Consider the following 21,338-nt stretch of genomic DNA (forward strand, 5'->3'; position numbering starts at 1 on the left):
GTGCTGACAGCTCAGAGCCTGGAGCCTGCTTTGGATTCTGTGTCTTCCTCTCTCTCTTCCCCTCCCCCACTCATGCTGTCTCTCTCTCTCAAAAATAAACGTTAAAAAAATAAGGTACTTTAGATGCTGAATACCACCGATTCTACCTCATAAAACTTATAAACAAAAAGAAAGCCAGAGAGGGAAAAGGAAAAAGAAAATAAAAAAAAGAAAGGCTTTGGAAATATAGGAAGGTATTTTGTTGCATAATGTGTTTGCTGCAGCAGGTGACAATCGTGGAGGTTCTGCAAGTGCTTTCATATATATTATCCTATTTTTTTCTTAAGTAATCCTCACCACAACTAAGTGAGGCAAGTATTGCCATTATTTCCATGTAGCTGATGATGAATCTGACCTCAAAGCTCGCAAAGCTAATCTGACAGGACTGAGAACTGAACCTAGGTCTGTCTGCAACCTATGTGTAATTTCTATGACACCTGTAGGTAGTGATTTTATTCAAATTGGCAAGTCAGAAAGATTGTTGTGGTCATACGAGGAGAAGGCTACTTGGAAAAGTACTCTCCATTTAAATAAAACTGTTTATTTATTTAGGGGGACGGGGGAGGACAGAGAGAGAGAGAGCAAGAGCCCCGAGCAAGCTGCACACTGTCAGTGCAGAGCCCCACAGGGGTTTCAAACCCACTAACCATGAGATCATAATCTGAACTGAAATTAAGAGTCGGATGCCTAACCGACTCAGCCACCTAGGCACCCCTACATTACTCTCCATTTTAGTATACTGTTTAAAAACGCTATTTAATTATACAAGTAATATGTAAATGTATACTCATCATATAAAGTTCAAAAATATAGAACTTAAGATCTAACTTCATTTTCTCACCACCTTCCATGTCTAGCTGTGTGGGTAATTTGGAGCTTATTCCTTCAGATTTTTCCCGATGATTTATGTGTATATGGGTGAATATATATGTATGTATATGCACATGTGTATATTGTACATGTATAGTGTGGATTTGTATTTTTAATGTAAAAATAAGATCAAATTACAGATCATTTTTCTGTGACTTGCTGTTTTCACTTAAGAATATGATTTGGCAGTCTTTCTCTACCAGTACATTCTTTTAACTGTTCTTCACATAGTGCCCCATTGTCTGAAATATACAATAGTTTATTTAGCCATTCTGCCCAATGTCAAGATACTTCCTATTATGGGTTGGATTTTGTTTTGTTTGTTCTTGTTTTGTTTTCAAAACAGACATGATCCACTTTGAATTATATTTCCTGATATTATGGCTCTGTCAGAAAGGATTTAGTGAAGATACTCTCTCACATTGCCCCCGAAAAATATTTTGCAGAAAATCTGTGACTTACCTGTGAAATTTCAGGAAGCTGTATGCATAGTAAAGTTTTACAATAATATATCATCTAATAGTTAACATCTAAAACTCTAAAGATGAAAATAAGGAATTCCCTTTGCTGAATAATGCTTTATTTCCTTTTCACAAAGAACAAATATTAATAACCAACTGTGTCTTCTTATTGAGATTATGGACCACATAAAAGATCCGTAGGAAAGCACAGAGCTGAAATGTGGCCCATGTTTATTTTGCAAATATTTTAGACTTAACCCAGTATATTTTATTTCCTGACTTTTAAAAAATTTTTCTAACCTCACTTTTCCCCTTTCTCCTATTTTCTCACTTATATTCATTGTTTTTAATGTATTTCTAGAAATCAACTCAAATTCTTTTCGAATAGGGGAGAGAGTGAACAGATAACTGGATCGATCAACAGATGGAAATTATTGAATGAGTCAAAGGCACCTTTCCTGAGCTACCTCTGTCAAACATTATTTTTTATTATTCGTATAATGTTTAGTTTTGTAATGAATTACTGCCTTTACTATAGTAAATATACCACAGAATCTCCTTTGTACCATATCCTTTTCTGAATTTGGAATGTTGAATTCCTGAATCTATATTTATGGTCCTTACATTTACTATTTTCACTTAAATATATAAAAGCTCTCTGGTAAAAATTAATCTAGTCATTTTTTACATGTTTGACAAAGTTGTTTAAACATTTACTGTTTATAGTGGATTGAGTGGTATCCCCCCTAAAATCCTTGTTCAGAATGTGGCTCAGAAATTCAGAATGTAGCCCTTCTTGGAAATACAGTCTAAGCAGATGTAATTCATTAAGATGAGGTCATATTGGGGGCGCCTGGGTGGCTTAGTCGGTTGAGCGTCCGACTTTCGCTTAGGTCATGATCTCGCGGTTCGTGGGTTCGAGCCCCGCATTGGGCTCCGTGCTGACTGCCAGCTCAGAGCCTGGAGCCTATTTCAGAGTCTGTGTCTCCCTCTCTCTCTGACCCTCCCCTGCTCACGCTGTCTCTCTCTCTCCTAGAAATAAATTTTTTTAAAAATATTAAAAAAAAAAAAAAAAAGATGAGGTCATATTGGATTGGCATGGGCCCTAAATCCAATGACCAACGTCCTTTAAGAAAAGGAGAGGACAGACATACAGACATGCAAGGAAGATCATGTGATGACAGAGGCACAGATTAGAGAAATGGAACTACAGACAGCAACCATTAGAAGCTGGGAGAGAAGCATGAGCCTCCAGAAGGAACCAACTTTGACAACATTCAAAACTGTGAAAGAATGAATTTCTGTTGTTTTAATCCACACAGTTTGTGGAAATTTAGTTATGGCAGCTCAAGGGAACCAATACACTGTCCCTCTATGTCTTATTAAAGTCATTAAAATATTGCCCAATTAAATTTATGTCCAAAGCTCCAAGAGCATCTCAAGAGGTGTATAGTTTCTTTTTCTTAATTTTTTTTAATGTTTTACTTATTTTTGAGACACAGATAGAGACAGCGTGAGCAGGGGAGGGTCAGAGAGAGAGGGAGATACAGAATCCGAAGACAGGCTCCAGGCTGTGAGCTAGCTGTCAGCATAGAGCCCGATGCGGGGCTTGAACACACGAACCATGCGATCATGACCTGAGCTGAAGTCCGACACTTAGCTGACTGAGCCACCTAGGTGCCCTGAGGTGTATAGTTTCTAACCTGAAAGTAAGGTAATATGAGTGATCAGGGCTTATCATTTCTAACTTGAGAAGTATAATAATATGAATAATCAGATGAAGGACTGTGAGCTCTCATTGATGATTAATAATTAGTTTGAATCTGAAGTTCTAAACTGAAGAAGTAAAGAAAGAATGAGCTGTAAATGCGAGGCCATTGTTACTCATTTCTTATATTTAAGATACAGGTTATTTAATCTTAAAGAAGATTAATTTCTGAAGAATTTTGCTTTCCTACCATCCCATTTTAATTTGTAACCCTAATGGTTATCTAGTATGGTTCAAAAAGCAATGGAAGGGCTCCTGGGTGGCTCAGTTGGTTGAGCGTCTGACTGCAGCTGAGGTCATGATCTCACAGCTTGTGAGTTCGAGCCCCACCTTGGGCTATGTGGGGACAGCTCAGAGCCTGGAGCCTCCTTCAGATTCTGTGTCTCCCCTCTCTCTGCCCCTCCCATGCTTATGCTGTCTCTGTCTCTCAATAATAAATAAAAATGTAAACAAAACAAAACAAAAAGCAATGGGAAAGCTGTGGAAGGAGCCTGTGGGCTTGTGAATCTATAATCATATATTGTTTGACATTTGAAATGCTGACTTATGATGTAAGGATAAATATACTGTTTCAAGCAACAGTTATAAAAACATTGAATTGATTCTGCCACTCAGTCCTTTAAAAACTCAGCAAAATGGGGTGCCTGGGTGGCTCATTCTGTTGGGCGTCCGACTTTGGCTCAGGTCATGATCTCAAGGTTTGTGGGTTCAAGCCCCGCATCAGGCTCTGTGCTGACAGCTAGCTCAGAGCCTGGAGCCTGTTTCGGATTCTGTGTCTCCCTCTCTCTCTGACCCTCCCCTGCTCATGCTATCTCTCTCTCAGAAATAAATAAAACATTTAAAAAAATTAAAAAATTAAAACAATTGAAACCTCAGCAAATTACTGAGAGTTGCATTAGTGGAAATCCCTACTGAAACATAACTTCTTTTTTCACTCCTTTCTCACTTCTTAAATGAAAATCAGAATAAACTACAAATATACAAGATACTAACCTAAATCTTAGTAAAACTTATGATTATCAATTACTTATTGTTTAAGGTAATTAATATGAATTATATACTATACATATGTACTATGTATGAATTATATACTATATACTTTGTGAATAAATAAATGCGTACTTTCGGTTTACCACTGGGGTAAGATAGGAAAAACTCCTGGAGCACAAAACTCATCAAATGCATCCATGGTGGATGCATAATGCGGACCTCACAATAGGTTATAGTCTAACTCACTTTTCTATAATGAAAGGGCAGGGATATAGCCAAATCTTTTTCAGATGTAAACAAGCTGAGGATTTTGTGGTTGCCTCCATAAAGAATGCATCAATATTGTATTGATCTGCAATCTGTTTCATTTGAATATACACCTTCAATGCCATTGACCTTTATTTCCAGAAGGAATATAAAAAAATTGAGGGGCACCTGGGTGGTTCAGTTGGTTGAGTGCCCTACTTCAGCTCAGGTCATTACCTCGCAGTTCCCGAGCTCAAGCCCCACATTGGGCTCGCTGCTGTCAGTGCAGAGCCCACTTTGGATTCTCTGTCCCCCTCTCTCTGCCCCTGCACTGCTTGTACTCTCTCTCTCTCACTCTCAAACAATAAATAGACATTAAAAAAATGTTATGGGGTTTTGGTAGGTACAATTTTGTGGGCAGACCTCTTACAAATCTTTAAGTAAATGCATTTGATAATTCTACATTTTAAGTGTGAATTCAATTAACACAAAAAGAAACCATCAGCAAAATATCAGTTGATTTTAACCAATAAATATTTGTTGAATGAATAACTAGAAGGATGAATGACTTTATTCATTGTGTATCCTATGTTATTTCTGCTCACATAGCTACATTTTTATTGTAATTTGGCTTCCTCTATTGATCTGTCTTTAGGGAAAGAATGACTCCTGCGGTCATTCTGCATTACAACTATATTCCTTATAGAAGCTAAAAAGGTGGCGTTCTGGGTTTATTTAAAGATACCACTAGACTGGGAATGCTTCACTGTAGGGCCTAGCTAGTACCTGTAACTTAGCACATATTTAATATATATTCAATGAATGTTCCCTAGGTTATCATTCCATTTAACCTGTGTCCCCCAAAAAGACACCGTCTGTCATGGTCTGAATGTGCACCCTCCAAAATTCACATGTTGAAATCCTAATCCCCAAAGTGATGAGGTTAGGAGGTGGGCCCTTATAAAAGAAGCCTCACAGAGCTCCCTCGCTCCTTCCGACATATGGAGACCCAATGAAAAGACGACTGTCTATGAACCATGAAGATCTCACCACACACCACACTTGCCAGCACCATGATCTTGAACTTGCCAGCCTCCAGAATTGTGAGAAAAATGTTTATTGTTGAAAAGCCATCCAGTTTATGGTATTTTGTTTTAGCAGCATGAACAGGTTAAGACATTCAAACTGGATAAATAGTAATCCTACAAATAAAAAGTATAATAAAAATTTTAATGTAGTGAATGGCTTATCAAATAGGAGATTGAGCAAATTAGGGGTATGGCTATATAATCACCCTCTTTCTTCATTCTAAATTTTCCATCACATACCTTGGACAAACTTATTTCAAGTATGGGTATGGGTTATTGGCTCAGAATAAATGGCATGGCATAAAGCTACCCTCAATATTTTCATACAGGTGAAAATGGATTAAAATGAACAACAGGGAAACCTTAAAGAGAGAAGAAAGGGGAAAGGGGTAAAAAATTGCACCATGTAACTTTCAAGAGATGGGGAGGGGAAGGTGGATGTTGTTGCTAGATAGCCCCAGTCATATATATCTAATGGGGAAGAGAAGATGGCAGGATGTGCAGATGAACTGCCTCAGTCTTTAATAGTACAAACCACCTGGCTTTGCCTCTTTTTTCTCCCTCAAAAACTCCCTCAGGCTTAGTGCCACATCCACCTGGTTATTGCAGCAGCCTACTTACACAAATACCAGAAGTCTGAATCAATCACACGTATTTGGGTTACCTGTAGGAGGCTTGGTCTTGGGTAATGATTAAAATATAATATAATGCTTTACGTACAACCATGAATGTTCAGATACTGCTGTGTCAACTGCATACAAAAGTGATGTAGAGTAGTGATAAGGAGCCACCTGACACCTTTGCCAACAGGTGGGGACTGCACAGAGGAAACCTTCCCCTTCTTGTCAGGGTATTATGACCTAAAAAGATGCTCTAAAGAACAAAAGTAGAAGAGTAGTAGCAGGAAGAATCAGATAAAAGGATGATTTTTTTTAAGCAGAAAAGAAAGTTGAGAAGAGCAACTTCAAGACCTTTGCTTAGACATAGCTAAGGAATAGCAGGGAAATAAACGCATACAGTCACATGAAATTAGAAATTATATTTTCAGGTATCTTTTACTCACTGTCAGTCTGGGGCCAGCTACATGAGTCTGTCCTTCTAGTTCCAGCTTACTTCCAAGAGGCAGAAGCAATCTCAACTCCCCAAAATACTGAATGACATCTCCCTTCACCAAAGTCTAAACCAAGATAGTAAAATCAGAAAAGAATATGGGATTCCCTTCTCCTGTCAACTGGATTGTGGGGTTTTTTTGTTCCATCATCTTTGAGGATCAAGAGCTTCTTAAGGCTACTTAAAAGATGGTGGCCTTACACAATGGATCAGAAGAGGATAATCTTTTCAGTATAACCTAATAAGCACAACATTTAAACAATAGAAATATTCATTTAATATAAGGTAGAGAGTAATTCTTTTACAGAGGATAATAATCATTAATAGGAATTGTGTGGTCCTAATGAGTTAACGTTTGGCTAAAATAATCAGAAGTTATAGCGGTAACCTATGCTCCATCAAGAAACCTAAAGAAATAGTCATATTTTAAGTGTTATATCTCTTATTTTGAATCTGTTTCATGGCACTCATCACACTCTACGATAATGTTTCTGTGTATTTGCCTATATCCCCCACTATACTGTAAGGTCCTTAAAGAAGGAACTGTGTCTCTCCCATTTTCTTTTGTATTGACACCCAGCAAAGAGGTGGCTATCAAAGCACTGTATAATAAATACTTTCATGGTAGCAAACAGAGAAAAGTTCATTAACTAAACTTCATATTCTGCATGTTTTCATAGAAAGATGAGAAGACACTGAAAAGCAAGTACTCAGAAAGCAGTATAAATGGAGATGAGGGTTCTGATCAGGGCTGCAGTGTCCAGTCGGACAGGTTGTTTGCTACATAAAATTATCATTTGGGCAATGGCGCAAATTGGAGCAAAACATACCATGCTCTGCCCTTCAAGCTATGAACTGCAACATTGTTCTGTATCTTATATTGCACACAGGAAGCAATGTCCTTTTGAATTCATCTAACACTGTACAAACTAGAGACCATCCTGCTTTAAATTATGACTTAATCGCTAACAGGTGAGATCACAAGGCAAGAAAAACTGCCCCAGGAATCTGATTCCTCCACAAAAGGCGTAAAAGAAACCGTGAAGACTGTCTGGTCATGAATTGAGAACACTGAGGTTGGAGTTGGTTTTTCTCTGGATTCTCAACATAGCACCCTATGTGCTTATAAAATTAAACTTTTTTTGTCGTATAAAATAACTGCATAGGGAGCTTCAGCCTTCAGCCTGATCCCAGAAAGTGAGCTGCAGAATCAGAGATGCATAAAGAACAGGAAGAAACCATGAAGACCATCGAATTCAGTTGCTGGAAGACACTTTAGAGATCATCTGGGTCAATTATCACTTCATTTTACAGATGAGGAAACCAAAATGATCAAGGAGATGAAGTGACTTGCCTGTTAGTAAAACTAAGTCTAGAACCTAGTGTTTTCTGGCTTTCAATATAATAATCTATCACAACCGGTTGCACTTGCCATCATTATAGTCAACATTGATTATGCACCCACTGTGTGGGAGAGGTTGAGACATATGGACTTGGTCTCCATCAATGGCCTTACAATGAGGTTGAGAAAACAGGAAACAAGTATTGAAAAATAAACAACAATATGAGGTGGCCTCTGAAGGGAGGTTTAGACTCGGTTTCCGAGTGGGAATGGTGATGTCAACATTAGGGATGGCACGTATGCGGTGGAGTGCCTTTGTGTGGGCCTACAGCTCTGGAGGAACCAAAGCTAGGTGACGGAGAAGATTCAAAGGAGGACCTAAGATCACAAAAGCAATGTCAGGAGAACCCAACTTCCATGGGCCCTCTTTGTAGCTTAAGCCTTTGGGCTCATGACTCAGATTGCAAGGATGAGTGGGGTTAAAGCCTCTGTTCATTTGGGCTCTGACACCCAGAGATGCGGGAGCCGAGGCAGGTGTGCAGGGAGAAGAGAGGGGAGGCGTAAGAGAATTGAGAAATCCTAAGAGTTGCAGGTGTCCTGGGCTGACCCGCTACCGCAGGCCAGAGGTGAAAGCGGTAAGGCTCCTGCCAGGGGCCCGCGGTCAAGGGGCTTCCGCGGCGGCGCGCGCCGCCCTGGGGGCGGGGCCGGCGCTAAGCACCGCCCACGTCGGGCTGCGCGACAATGGGGAGGGCCTTGGAACGCGGCTGCGGCTGCCGCCGGCTCGGAGGGGCGGAGCCGCCAGTGCTGCCGCCGCCGCCGCCGCCGCAGCCCCGGTTGGGATTTGAAAGATTAAAAACTACCGGTGGAGAGGGCGACGGCGTTGAATGTGTGGCGGAAGCGTTGGGGGCCACGGCTCGGCGCGGGGCCGGGTAGCCGGCGGCGTCTCCACACCATGAATTACCCGGGCCGCGGCTCTCCGCGGAGCCCTGAGCACAACGGCCGGGGCGGCGGCAGCGCAGCCTGGGAGCTGGGCTCGGATGCGGATCCGGCGTTCGGCGGCGGCGTGTGCTGCTTCGACCACCTGCCCGGCGGGGACCCGGGCGACGGCGAGGTGCCCCTGGCCCTGCTGCGCGGAGAGCCCGGGCTGCACTTGGCGCCGGGCGCGGAAGACCACAACCACCACCTGACGCTCGACTCCTGCCTCAGTGACGAGACCTACGACTTCAGCTCCGCGGAGTCTGGTTCCTCGCTGCGCTACTACAGCGAAGGCGAGAGCGGCGGCGGCGGCAGCTCCTCGTCGCTGCACCCGCCGCCCCAGACGCCGCTGGTCCCGTCGAGCGCCGGGGCCGGCGGGGCGGCGGGAGGAGGGCTCGGGGAGAGGAAGCGCGCCCGGCCTGGCGGCGCGGCCGCCCGGCACCGCTACGAGGTGGTGACGGAGCTGGGCCCGGAGGAGGTTCGCTGGTTCTACAAGGAGGACAAGAAGACCTGGAAGCCCTTCATCGGCTACGACTCGCTCCGCATCGAGCTCGCCTTCCGAACGCTGCTTCAGGCCACGGGGGGCCGGCCCCGGGCCGGGGACCCGGACGGCGACCATGTGTGCGGCCCAGCCTCCAGCTCCGGGGAGGACGAGGATGAGGACCGCGTCTGCGGCTTCTGCCCGCGCGGCGCTGGGCACGAGCCCGAGATGGAGGAGCTGGTGAACATCGAGCCGGTGTGTGTGCGGGGCGGCCTCTACGAGGTGGATGTGACCCAAGGAGAGTGCTACCCGGTGTACTGGAACCGTGAGTAGCCGGCCGGGGGCGGGAGCGGGACGGGCTGCCTCTGCGGGGGCCGGGGAGCACCCGGGTGGGTTCGGGACTTGACCGCGGCGGAGAGGGAGGCGCTTGAGGCCTGGCGTTTGGTAGGAGCAGGATGGAGATTAGACCCGCAGCGCCGGCAGGTGAAGGGTGAATGAGCAGATGGCAAAATCTGGGGTCGGTCAGTAGAAGATACTGCCAGGATAGCGCTTCCTGGGTGAGCTGGGTGCTGCTGCCATCCTTTGGAGGTGATCCGGGGACGGGTGCCCAGCCCGAAGGTTTAATTTCGTGATCCTACCTGAGCTTTGTCCACCTGGGGATCTGATTCAGCCTTATTGACTCTGAACTGCCTATGATTTAAAGCAGCCTGTTCTCTGAAGTGGGAGTGCTTGAGATGATCTGCATGAGAATCAACAGTTAAGTTATGGACTCGGGAAAAGAACGTTAATCCCAGGCGGGAAGGGAAAGGAGATAGGTGGTTTCCACCGGGTGCGTTCGGGAGAAGTGAAAAGCAGTGCTGGCAAAATGGGTCCGCTCGCCCTCTATGGAATACTCGTTTTTGTCTCTTAGGTTCTTGTTTACACATTGTCAGTTTGCTTCTTAACCTTGAAAAGTGACGAGGCCTATGCCTTGGTTTCCTCATTTGTAAAATAGGGATACTTGTATCTACCTCGTCCAGTTGTGGAGATTAAGTGAAATAATGTACCTCACTGGCTGGAAACTGCTTGGCACACATGTGTGATATAAGTTAACAGTTCTTCAATTAGATAACACGTTTAAGTTTGTAATTAAGTTAGATTAAAAGCAAATGTTAAATGTGTAATATATGTATTCTGCTCTAATAATTTGTAATATATAAGTTTAGTTTTATGGGCCTTAACTCAGATGTCTTCATTGACTGTCACTGGCCTTAGGTCTTCCATATATTTAATAATATTCTGTCTTGTATTAATATATATTGGTGATTTAGCTTCCTTTCTGTATTTTTAGCAGTTTATGGTCAGAGTTCACCTTTACCTTCATACTCTCATTGAGCCTCGTGCAGTAGATATTTAATAAATAGGTATTTATTGCATGGGTGATTCTGCCAATGTTAAAACATTCATATATTAAACATGAGTCACTAAGATAGCAATTACAGTGTGTATCAAATCACAAAATAAAATAAGCATAGCAGAAAATTAAATTTCTCACTACACTTTAGGATGACATTGAAGGCATTTGTTAACATTTTCACAACGCCGATTCATTTGGTATTTGTCACATCACTCCCTTTAATTACAAACTCACCAAGGATGGGGTATGCTTATGTTCACTCATTCATTTTCATTCATTCAGCTCTTTATTTCTTGCCAAGTATTTGTGTGCGCATAATACAGTAGTCTTGTGAAGGCATTAGGAAAGGTGGAAAAAAGGACAATCCTTACCCTTCAAGAGTTTTCCACTTAGTCTTTTCAAATGCCCTAGACATCGCTATAGACTTTTTTCCCTCTGAATATAGAAGAACAGGAGTTAGTGGAGCCAGAAGGTTGGATAAAATACAGGGCATCCTTGGAGAGGAGTCTGGAGACCAGAGGATGAATGAATCCTACCCTTAAATTGGCTAAAGTATATTCGCCTAGAATGTTGTGTGCTCTTTTCGTTTATGATAAAATTGTTAATGCTTGCATAGTGCTTTACTGTTTATAAAGTGATTTTTCATATTTCATAGAGATATCAAATTAGTGCTAACATTCTCTTTATGAAGAAACGGGCTCAGTGAAATTAATGAACTTGCCCAGGGTTACTCAGCTAGAAGTGATGAAGCATTTTAGAGTCTAGTTGAGGAATAAGTGTGATGTCCAAAGAGCATCTGACCCACCCACCACCCAAGGGTAAGGGTATCAGGAAAGCTTCCCAGATCATGTAAGACTGATTACTAAAGGATGAATTTAATTAAGCAAAAAAAAAAAAAAAAAAGGAAATATGCAGGGAAAGGTTTTCCAGCCAGATGGGATAACATGCAGGGACACAGAAGCATGAAACTACATGGCATTTGAGGAAATTAGGGCTGCACCTGCAGTGGTCAAGACACATACGGTAGGCTTGGGATTTGACCATCACAGATGCAGGTGTTTGGTCAAGGACAGACAGAGGTTGTGAAGGGAGGACCTGTCTTTGAACAGTACATTTGGGAGAGTAACTAGGAACGGAACAAGAGTAAATATGAAATGCTAAGGACATTGAACTTTATCCTGTGAGTACTAAGAAATGAAACCATTGAAAGTTCTCTATTACTTAGATGATTAATTCAAAGGTTAAGTGGAAGAGTTGGGAAATATCATTAGAATGGTCTTGTCATAAGTTGAGAGAGAGTGAGGGCTTACAGAAATTAACCTGAAGGGAAATGTGGACTTAGTCTTCTCACATCTTCTTTTCAAAAGCAGATAGCCAATAGACCACTAATAGCTTATAAATTAATCTGTGTTAAGTAGCAGGACAGTAACACCTATTTTGACTCCATTTTAGCATTTTCTGAATAGCCTTCTGTGATATACAATCCTGTGGGTGTCCTAGGCCTTCCTTATGAGCTACAATGAAAACACAATAGTGCTTTTTGTCCATGATTTACCACTTCCCACAAAAATCCCATTTCACTTTACTCTAATTGGTTCTTCAGGTCTCTGTATTGTGTAAATTTTCACACTTCTTCTGAGGGTTCAGTCCCATATGGTCTCTCCAGCTTTTACAGCTTTCGACTTTCTTCTCATTTTACTTTTTTTAAACCTTTCTGGAAACTTTCTGAATGGTGGCAATGAAAGTTTAAAAAGAAAAAAACCAACAACAAGTCCTGGGGCACCTGGGTGGCTCAGTTGGTTAAACGTCCTGCTTTGGCTCAGGTCATGATCTCACGGTTCCTGAGTTTGAGCTCTACCTCAGGCTGTCTGCTGTTAGCGCAGAGCCTGCTTTAGATCCTCTGCCCCCCTCTCTCTCTGTCTCTTTCCTACTCACAGTCTCTCTTTCTTTCTCTCAAAAATAAATAAACATTAAAAAAATTAAAATGAGAAAAAAAACTTCAAACATTTCCTATAAAGTGGTAGTAGGATTCCAGTGCTGGTTTAAGCTTTTGTGACCTAATTGAGCCCACTATACCTAGGTGTCAAGGCCAATAAGTTCATTATGCCTAGTTTAAAAGAAATATTTCATTTATATTTGCTCTTCCTTTAAACTCTTAACTAGCAGAGGGTGCCTGGGTGATTCAGTCAGTTAAGCGTCAGACATTGGCTCAGGTCATGATCTCACGGTTTGTGAGTTCGAGCACCAGGTTGGGCTCTGCACTGACAGCTCAGAGCTCGGAGCCTGCTTCAGAGTCTGTGTCTCCTTCTCTCTCTGCCCCTCCCCTGCTCATGCTCTGTCTCGCTCTGTCTCTCTCTCTCAAAAATAAATAAATAAATGTTAAAAATTTTTTTTAATAAAATAAAAGTAAACTCCTAGTAGCAGATAAAATCTGAACCAATTTTGGGTACATGAATCGGAAGGGGAATAGAATTTGTCTTCTATAGATAGGAAATCGGTATTATTACATATGAAAAAAGTGTTACCTATAACACTGTAATTTATTTTCATTTTATTGTCTGTTTAGGTATTTTTCTTACTGCCTATAGACATTTTACATAAAAATTGAGTATTGCTGAGTAATGGCTAAGTGAATTCCCTTGTTCCCCTTCTTCCTAAGCTACTTGTAGCCATTTCATAGGCTTGTTCTGAAAATTATTGTATATAACATGCCTGGAACAATGGTTGGCACAAAGTACTGGGTTTAACTATAACTATGTGGAGCTCAGAAAACAATAATCCTTCTTGTAGAAATTCACATGAAAGTTAATAAGGCTGACCAGTGCAAAATTGTCGAGTACCCAGAGTTGGTTGTTACTGGCCTTTACCTCATCACAGGTGAAAGAATGTTTGTAAATAATAATAGCAAGAAAGTGGCCCAAGCATTTAGTAATTGTGGTGGAAAGGCATATGGAGCATTATGGTGATACTTAATGAGTTTAGAATAGTCTCAAAGCAATTCTTATGGCAGTGATGTGTGCATTATGCACGAAGGAGTATGTAATTTCCATTTATTGACTAAAGTTATTTATTTGACCAAATATCTATATGCATGTGTAGTTTCTTCCCCCTCCCCCACTTTCTGGTCTACTTGAGGTCTACTTGCATTATTATAATTTTAAAGCATTTTTAAACACTTTAGAAATTAACCAGACTTCATGATATATGGAAGAAAAAATAGTACTTCCACCAAAATGAGGTAGAAAAATAAGGCTCTTTTTGCAAGTACGCAAATTAAATGGTGCTTATTAACTCGACATGACTGTAACCGTCTCTTTGGTCTTTGTCATTTAAGGGTTAGTAATCGTAATAATTAATAATCCTTTCAGGCACAGGGCATCATGAGAAAGTAATGGAGTCCACCGTAGTAGAAGGCATTCTTTCTTGATCATTTTCTGCCTCCGGTAAAGCAGAACTATAGGGAGTAGAGACCCGGGATTGACATGCCTGACTCTGAAGAAGTGTTATGAAATAGAAGTCTTTTCTATTTCTTTTTACCTGCATTGTCGCCCACTAGCCCAGTCTGGAAAGCAGTCTTGGGCTGTATTGGAACTCTAGCTGCTTGGGTTTGCAGAATCCTGGCAGAACTTTTCTGACAACCCTGCTCTAGATCAAGTGTGCTTTAGACTGCATTTTTCAGTGACCTCCTGAAAGAGCACAAAGATAAGAATGACACTGAGAGATCTGTATGGAGGGTAGGACTTGGCACAACCACCAAGAGACTCAGGACTTTTGTTTTCCTTTACCTTGTTCCATTACTTTAAAACTGATCTAGTATCAGTATTGATCCACATTGTTTGTATGTGGTGTGAATGTAATCATGTTGTACAGGTGCTTTATATAGATGTTCAGAGTTATTGGTGTGTCTTTCTTTACTCCATATGGTCACACCCCCCTTTTTTCCTTCTTTACAATTTTTTTCATAAAAGAGACCTTTTGTACTGCTCCTTCTTCCAAGTCTTATTTCCTGGGTCTTTTATCTCCACATCACACTCTATAGTTTCTGCTTTGCTAAGATCTTTGATGTCTGGAACCCTAGGAGTGATCCTTTTCTGATTGGGGGTGGGGGGAAGGCTAGATGTGCTGGTCATGGAATCCTCATAAAATTATGGACACTGGGTGAAGACAGTAGGGGCATAGAAGGGAGAAAGGGAAATGGGGAATGCACTCACAGGAAGCCTAAGATGATAATTGGCAGAAGAGCTGGGGAGGTAAACAGTTCTAGAATATCTGATTGTTGGGGAATCTAATCTAAGTCCTTTATCTTTTCATGAGTGTGATAACATTTAAACTATGTTATCAAGAAAAGCTTCATCACTGATACAGGGTATAGATGCTAATTTCATTTTTTTGTTGTTGTTGTTGCCACAGTACATTTCTAAAAGCTCAGTTAAAAACCGAACAAGGAAAAACATTATTTTTTAGAGCCAGTATATATAACTTACAGTTCTACTCTTTTGTGTCTGCTTTGGTAAAGGAAATTATGTTTCCCACAAAAGATGTTGAATCATTGACAAATTAGTGGATTAATGGTATGAAAGGCATAATATAGATACTTTTTGGTACTCCTGGATTAGGGAAGAGGAGTCCCCTAAGATGGTGAAAAGATTAGGAGACAAGTGAGATTCAAGATTGTGAAAACCTCTACCCATGGTTTACTATCAAGACTGCCTGAGGGTGCCTGGGTGGCTTAGTCAGTTAAGTGGCCACCTTCAGCTCAGGTCATGATCTTGCAGTTTGTGGGTTCAAGCCCCATATCAGGCTCTGTGCTGACAGCTCAGAGCCTGGAGCCTGCTTCAGATTCTGTGTTTCCCTCTCTCTCTGACCCTCCCCCGCTCATACTCTGTCTCTCTGTCTCTCTCTCAAAAATAAACAAACATTTTTTAAAAAATTTAATAAAAAGACTGCCTGTGCCAGAGAACTAAAGAAAAATGGTGGAAGTATTGATATGATCATATGATCATATAAAAGTAATTCTATTTTATGTACTGGTTTCTAATTTTATCAGATTGCCATACAAGAATAAATTATATACTCATTAATATTTAGTCTAATGTCTTATTACATTAAGCAATATCTAGACGATCTTTATATTCATTGTATGTTTAAATAAAAATCTGTTGAATGACTTTTGGGGCCAGGCCAACCTATGGAAATTACATTGTTATTGGTACTTTTGTACCCCAAGACTTCAGGTATCTTGAAATCTTAGACAAATGTAAATTACATCTGAACGGAGATCTTTTCCAAATAGTTGAGAGTTAAGCATTTATTTACTAAAGTGTAATTTTAACTATATGAATGGAAATCTCTCTCAAATATTACTAATTCACCTTTTGGCCACTTCTCAGTGAACCGTCATTGTGAAAACTGATGTAGGATAGCCCTTGAGACACATGATATGGGACAAAGAACTGGATTAACTCTGCCAAATATACATCTTCTATGTCACATACCATGGGAGGTACTGCTCAGTAACTTTAGGTGATGCACAGGGAGCAGAGTTGGAATTACTAGTAAGCCTTCATATTACTATTTATTACAAATGATCAGCTTTCAGTGAGTATTTTATTGACTGAATACATTATTTTCTTTGCATTCTGTAGAATTGCTTCTAGATAGACCCAGGGTTTCCCCTGTCCACCTGATTCACCCATCTAGACCTTCACTAAGGCTGTGGTATGTTTTAGCATTAAGTACCCCCAAGTTTGTTTATGCTTTAGAGAACAAAGTCTTGGGGCTCCTGGGTGGCTCAGTCAGTCAAACAGCCCTGAGTCTTGATTTCGGCCCAGTTCATGATCTCACAGTGGCGAGATCTCGACACGTGGAGACTGCTTAAGTGTCTCCCTCTCCCTCCCCTGCCCCTCCCCTGCATGTGCCCATGTGTGTGCACTCTCTCTCTTCCTCTCAAAAAAAAAGGAAGAAAGAACAAGAAAACAAAAACGGTCTTGCTGTGAATCAAAAGACAGTCATTGAAATGAGAGAGTCAATTGAAGACCACCCGAATTAAGGAAAGCACAATATGGCTGTTCAAGCATTTTTAATGGCACTCACTCTACCATCCTGGCTGTCCACTGCTGAAATGAACCATCAGTAAATGGTTAGCACCAGATGAGGCAGGTGTTTATGTCTGTAAGGTTTATGAACAGATGCTGGTCTTTGCTTGACATTGTCATTGTATAGCTAACCACTCTTACTCTTCGTATATGAGATTAGCACTACTACCCCTGATTCTGCTCTGTCTTTCACTACAAAAAATTGGGACCTTATATTTTAGGATATCTTTCTGGATATGGTATATTTTTATTTTTAACCTGTTTGCTATTTAGCCTGTTATTTTGTGTAAGCAACATCATGTATTACACTTTTTTTGGAGGGCGAGAAAGGCATTACTGTCCTTCGCTATAACAACTGTTCCTAATCCTGGAATACGGATTGCATTGTTTGGAATTCTAATTGCCTGACAGGATTCTGTCTTTCATGGACAGACCTAGAACCCATCAAACGGTAGGACAGGTCCCACATTAAGGGTGGACCTGGTTTACAACATTTGTTTTCAAATCAGCTTTTCTGTACCTCAGCTCATCAGTTTTATCTGTCACTTCATTTCAGTTCTTACAAGTTTTTCTAGAGAGGTAGCATTGTGTCTTGTTTATGAGTGTAAGTGACCCCTGGAGTCACCTGCCTGGGTCAGAATCCCAGCTCTGCCATATACTGTCTGCATATGGGCAACTTAAATTCTCTGTGCCTCAGTTCCTTCTGTAAATTGTGGATAATAGCATCTACCTCTTAGGATTATTGGAGTAAATGTGTTAAAATATTCGAAGATCTTGAAACATCTCATGATAGACGGTAAATTCTATGTAACAGTGTTATTCTCCATTTTTCTGCCGCCTCTGTCCTTTCAAATTTACAACCAACCTGACATTCTGGCTTTCAACTCTCCTATTTCAATTTGTAGTCTCTTTCATGACATAGCCTTTTCTTTGGCCTTGACTCTTGGTAATAGTCTCTGAATTAGGCACAGTCCTAGACCCCTTGTGAACTGTCACTTGCTCCTATGAGAAACTGTGACTGATTTTTGCCCAGTCTTTCAGGCCCCAGAACGAGCTGTGCTGTCTTGAGCTTTCCTGGTTTGTGCATCAGAGGTGTGCATGGTCCTCTTACAAATCTACTGATTGGGGGAAAGGAAGAATTCCTTCACATGAAAGTATTCTAACTTTTTGAGCATTGACTTTCTTGGTGTGCGGATCCTGTCACCAGCTGTGGGAGGTACTGACTTCATCCCCAAAGCTCATCTGGAACATCCCTACCAGCTACCAGGAATTTTAATACAATAGAGAAGTTGACAGCTTTCTAAAAGACTGCTCAGTTTTTGGTGAGCCAGTAGTGTTCTTGGTCTTTTGCCATGTTGGCAAGAAAGAAATGGCCCATAATTCCTTTAATAGTGGAGACCTCAATATGAAAACTTTGAAGGAATCGATTCCTCTTAATTGACCTGCAGCTGAGCCAGGAGTGGTAGGAATGGCAGCTAGGTTCTGGCACCAAGAGTAAGATCTAGCTTCAGATATGAATCTGCCTTTAAGCCCAGGGATCTGAAGCAGCCATCCCTTACCAGCATTAGCAAGAAAAGCTGAGTAGGCTCAGAAAACAGATCTTTGTTGCCAGTTTCCCTCAGTTTGAATCCTTGATTTATCATAGCCATATGACTTTAGGCAAGTTATAATCTCTTCGTGGCTCAGTTTCTCTTGTGTAAATGGAGATGATAATTCCTGCTTTGCAGGGTTAAAGAGTCTGTTAAAATACACATATACAGAGTACTTAGCATAGTACCTGGTTCCATATGTGTTAGCTGTTATATTTAAGCCATGCTGATATATTGGCTCTTCAACTAAAAACCTAGCTTCTGGAAATTAAAAAGTGTGTGGTTGGCCTATTTTATTTGTGAAAAAGAAGAAGGGGAATATATGGCTGGGCCAAAATTATTTCAGCCTTAAATGTGATGACCATATACACACATAACACATGTATACACACATAGTCCCTCTCCCCTGCCCCCTCCTCACCATTTTCTATAGATACATCTCTGTGATCATTTTAAACATTTTAAATCCCTTGCCTATGTAATGACATCCTATCTTAGATCAGTACTTTGCAGATTTCACTGAGCCTAACAGTCCCTGGGAAGATTATTAAAAACGTAGATATAGATTAGGAGCACAAGGGTGGCTCAGTCAGTTGAGCATCTGACTTCAGCTCAGTTCACAATCTTTCAGTTTGTGAGTTTGAGCCTCACATTGGGCTTGCTGCTGTCAGCTCAGAGCCTGCTTCAGATACTCTGTCTCCGTCTCTCTCTGCCCCTCCCCTGCTCCCATTCTCTCTAAAAAAAAAAAAAAAAAAAAAAATTAATTTTTTTAAAGATGTAGATTTTTAGATCTCATCCTTGGAGATTAGAGTCAAGAGATCCTGTTTAAATGGTACCTCAGGTAATTATGATTGCAGGGGGTCTGTAGACCTCTCATTGTTAACTCTGTCAATTCATTAACTCTTTCAGTCTAAATGACTGTCAAATGCCTCATCTTAGGTTGTCTTCATTTTCAGTCAGAAAATAACTGGTTCAGCCAGTCCAGGGTTGTATTTTAGGTGGGTCAAGAGGAACCAGCCTTTGACCCACAAGTTGGTATCATTATTTCATCTTTGTTTTTCTTTTACCTATTTCTGCTGTACCCTTCCAATTTAAAACTTGTATGTTTATATGGATTTTCTGTAAACTCATTCTGTCAATTATTGAGGAGGATGAAGTCCTCAACTATAATTATGGATTTATTTATTCTTTTAGTTCTTTTGGTTTTGGTTTCTTATATTTTAAAGCTCTATTATTAGATGCATACACATTGAGGATTGTTATATCCTTCTGATGAAATAAAGCTGTGATTATTTCGAAATGTCCCCCTTTATCTCTGGTTTATTTCTTATATTGGTGTCCACTTTGAAACTAATTTAGACATTCTCAACTTTCTTTTGATTTAGTATTCGCGTAATACGTCTTATTCTTTTACTTTTAAACCTGCATGTGTTTTTGCAGATCTTAGACATTGCTTTTTAAACCCTATTCTGACAAGTGATAACTTTTATTTGGTGTTTTAGGCCATTTTTATTTAACATGATTAATGTTTAAATTTGAGTTTAAATTGGCCATCTTGCTAGTGTTTTACTATTCATCCCATTTATTCTTTGTTCCTTTCTTCTTTTTCCTGCCTTCTTTTGGATTATTTGTTATGATTCCCTTTTACTGACACCTGTTTCATATTTTTCCTGGTTGGTGTTCTGTGACATTTTTGGATTACAGTTACATGTGTATTAGATCATTTGGTATTGTACCACAGCTCTTGGGTGCTCTATTCTGTTTTTTAACTCTTCCACCACTTTTGTGTGTGTGTGTTTCAGTTTGGGTAATTTCTATTGACTTCGGGTTCACTGATTCTTTCCTCAGCTATGTTGAGTCTGCTGATGAACCCATCAAAAGTAGTCTTTATCTCTCTTCCTGTGTTTTTAATTTCTACCATTTTTTATTCTTGTAGTTTCCATCTCTGTGCAAATTGTCCATCTGATTATTGAAACTGCCCACCTTTCCCATGAGAGCCTTTAGCATATTAATCGTGGTTATTTTAAATTCTCTAATATTAAATTCCAACATCTGGAACATCTCTAATCCAATTCTGTTGTTTTCATCCATTGATGGTGTGTTTCTTGCTTTTTTATGTCTCAACTTTTTATTGAAAGCTGGACATCTTGTGTAGGACAGTAGAGTAATTAGCCGAGAAATAGTTAATACCTTATCTTTTGCTCAGCCTTTAGTATGAGAGGTTGATCAATCTAGTTGGGAGTTAAGCTGAGTTTGGGTTTTGTTACTATAGCTGTTATCATCAGGGCACCACAGGCTTCAAAGCCCCCTGGCATTACCTTGTATTTAGGGTGAGGGCTGGTTTGCCACAGTTTTTCTCCATGCTGTTTCCCTCCCCCAGCAGTAGATGAAATGCGTGCTCTATTGGTGATGATGCTGGGAGACTAGAGAGGGGACAGTCCACTTATTAGCGTGCTTCCACTTACCCTCACAACTGTTTTTGCTGCTGTTACACATTTTACTCCTACATATATTATAAAGCCCCAAATATTTTTGCTTTAAGAGGTCAATTTTTAAGAGATTTCTTTAAATGAAAAAAAAGTCTTATATTTATCATTTCTGTTGTTCTTCATTCCTTCATGGAAATTCTGTTTGAAGACCTTCCTCTACCTTTTCTCTTAGTGCAGATCTGTTGATGATAAATTCTTCTTGTTTTTGTCTTTAAAAGTCTTTATTTCTTCCTCATTTTTGACAGATATTTTTGCTGGATATAGAATCCCAGGATGACATTCTTTCCCCCTTCAGAACTTAAACATGTCACTTCATTGTCTTTCACTTGTATTTTTTTTTAAGTTATTATTTATTTATTTTGAGAGACAGAGCACATACAAGTGGGGGAGGGGCAGAGA

The 21,338-nt window shown here is 40.6% G+C and overlaps 1 protein-coding gene across 2 annotated transcripts in view; it reads left to right on the top strand.

Annotated features, from left to right (window-relative positions):
• Positions 1 to 8,733: 8,733 nt before the first annotated feature.
• The window catches only part of DDHD1 (DDHD domain containing 1), a 97,324-nt gene continuing 84,719 nt past the window's right edge, over positions 8,734 to 21,338 (top strand). For both annotated transcript variants that reach the window (XM_039240466.1, XM_039240467.1), the window contains exon 1: positions 8,734 to 9,695. In XM_039240466.1, the coding sequence (XP_039096397.1) occupies positions 8,867 to 9,695 (829 nt within the window). In that variant the 5' untranslated portion in view covers positions 8,734 to 8,866. The remainder of the gene's footprint in view (positions 9,696 to 21,338) is intronic.

Source organism: Hyaena hyaena, unplaced genomic scaffold (assembly GCF_003009895.1).
Source record: "Hyaena hyaena isolate Hyena2069 unplaced genomic scaffold, ASM300989v1 scaffold_175, whole genome shotgun sequence".
NCBI classification, from domain to species: Eukaryota; Metazoa; Chordata; class Mammalia; order Carnivora; family Hyaenidae; genus Hyaena; species Hyaena hyaena.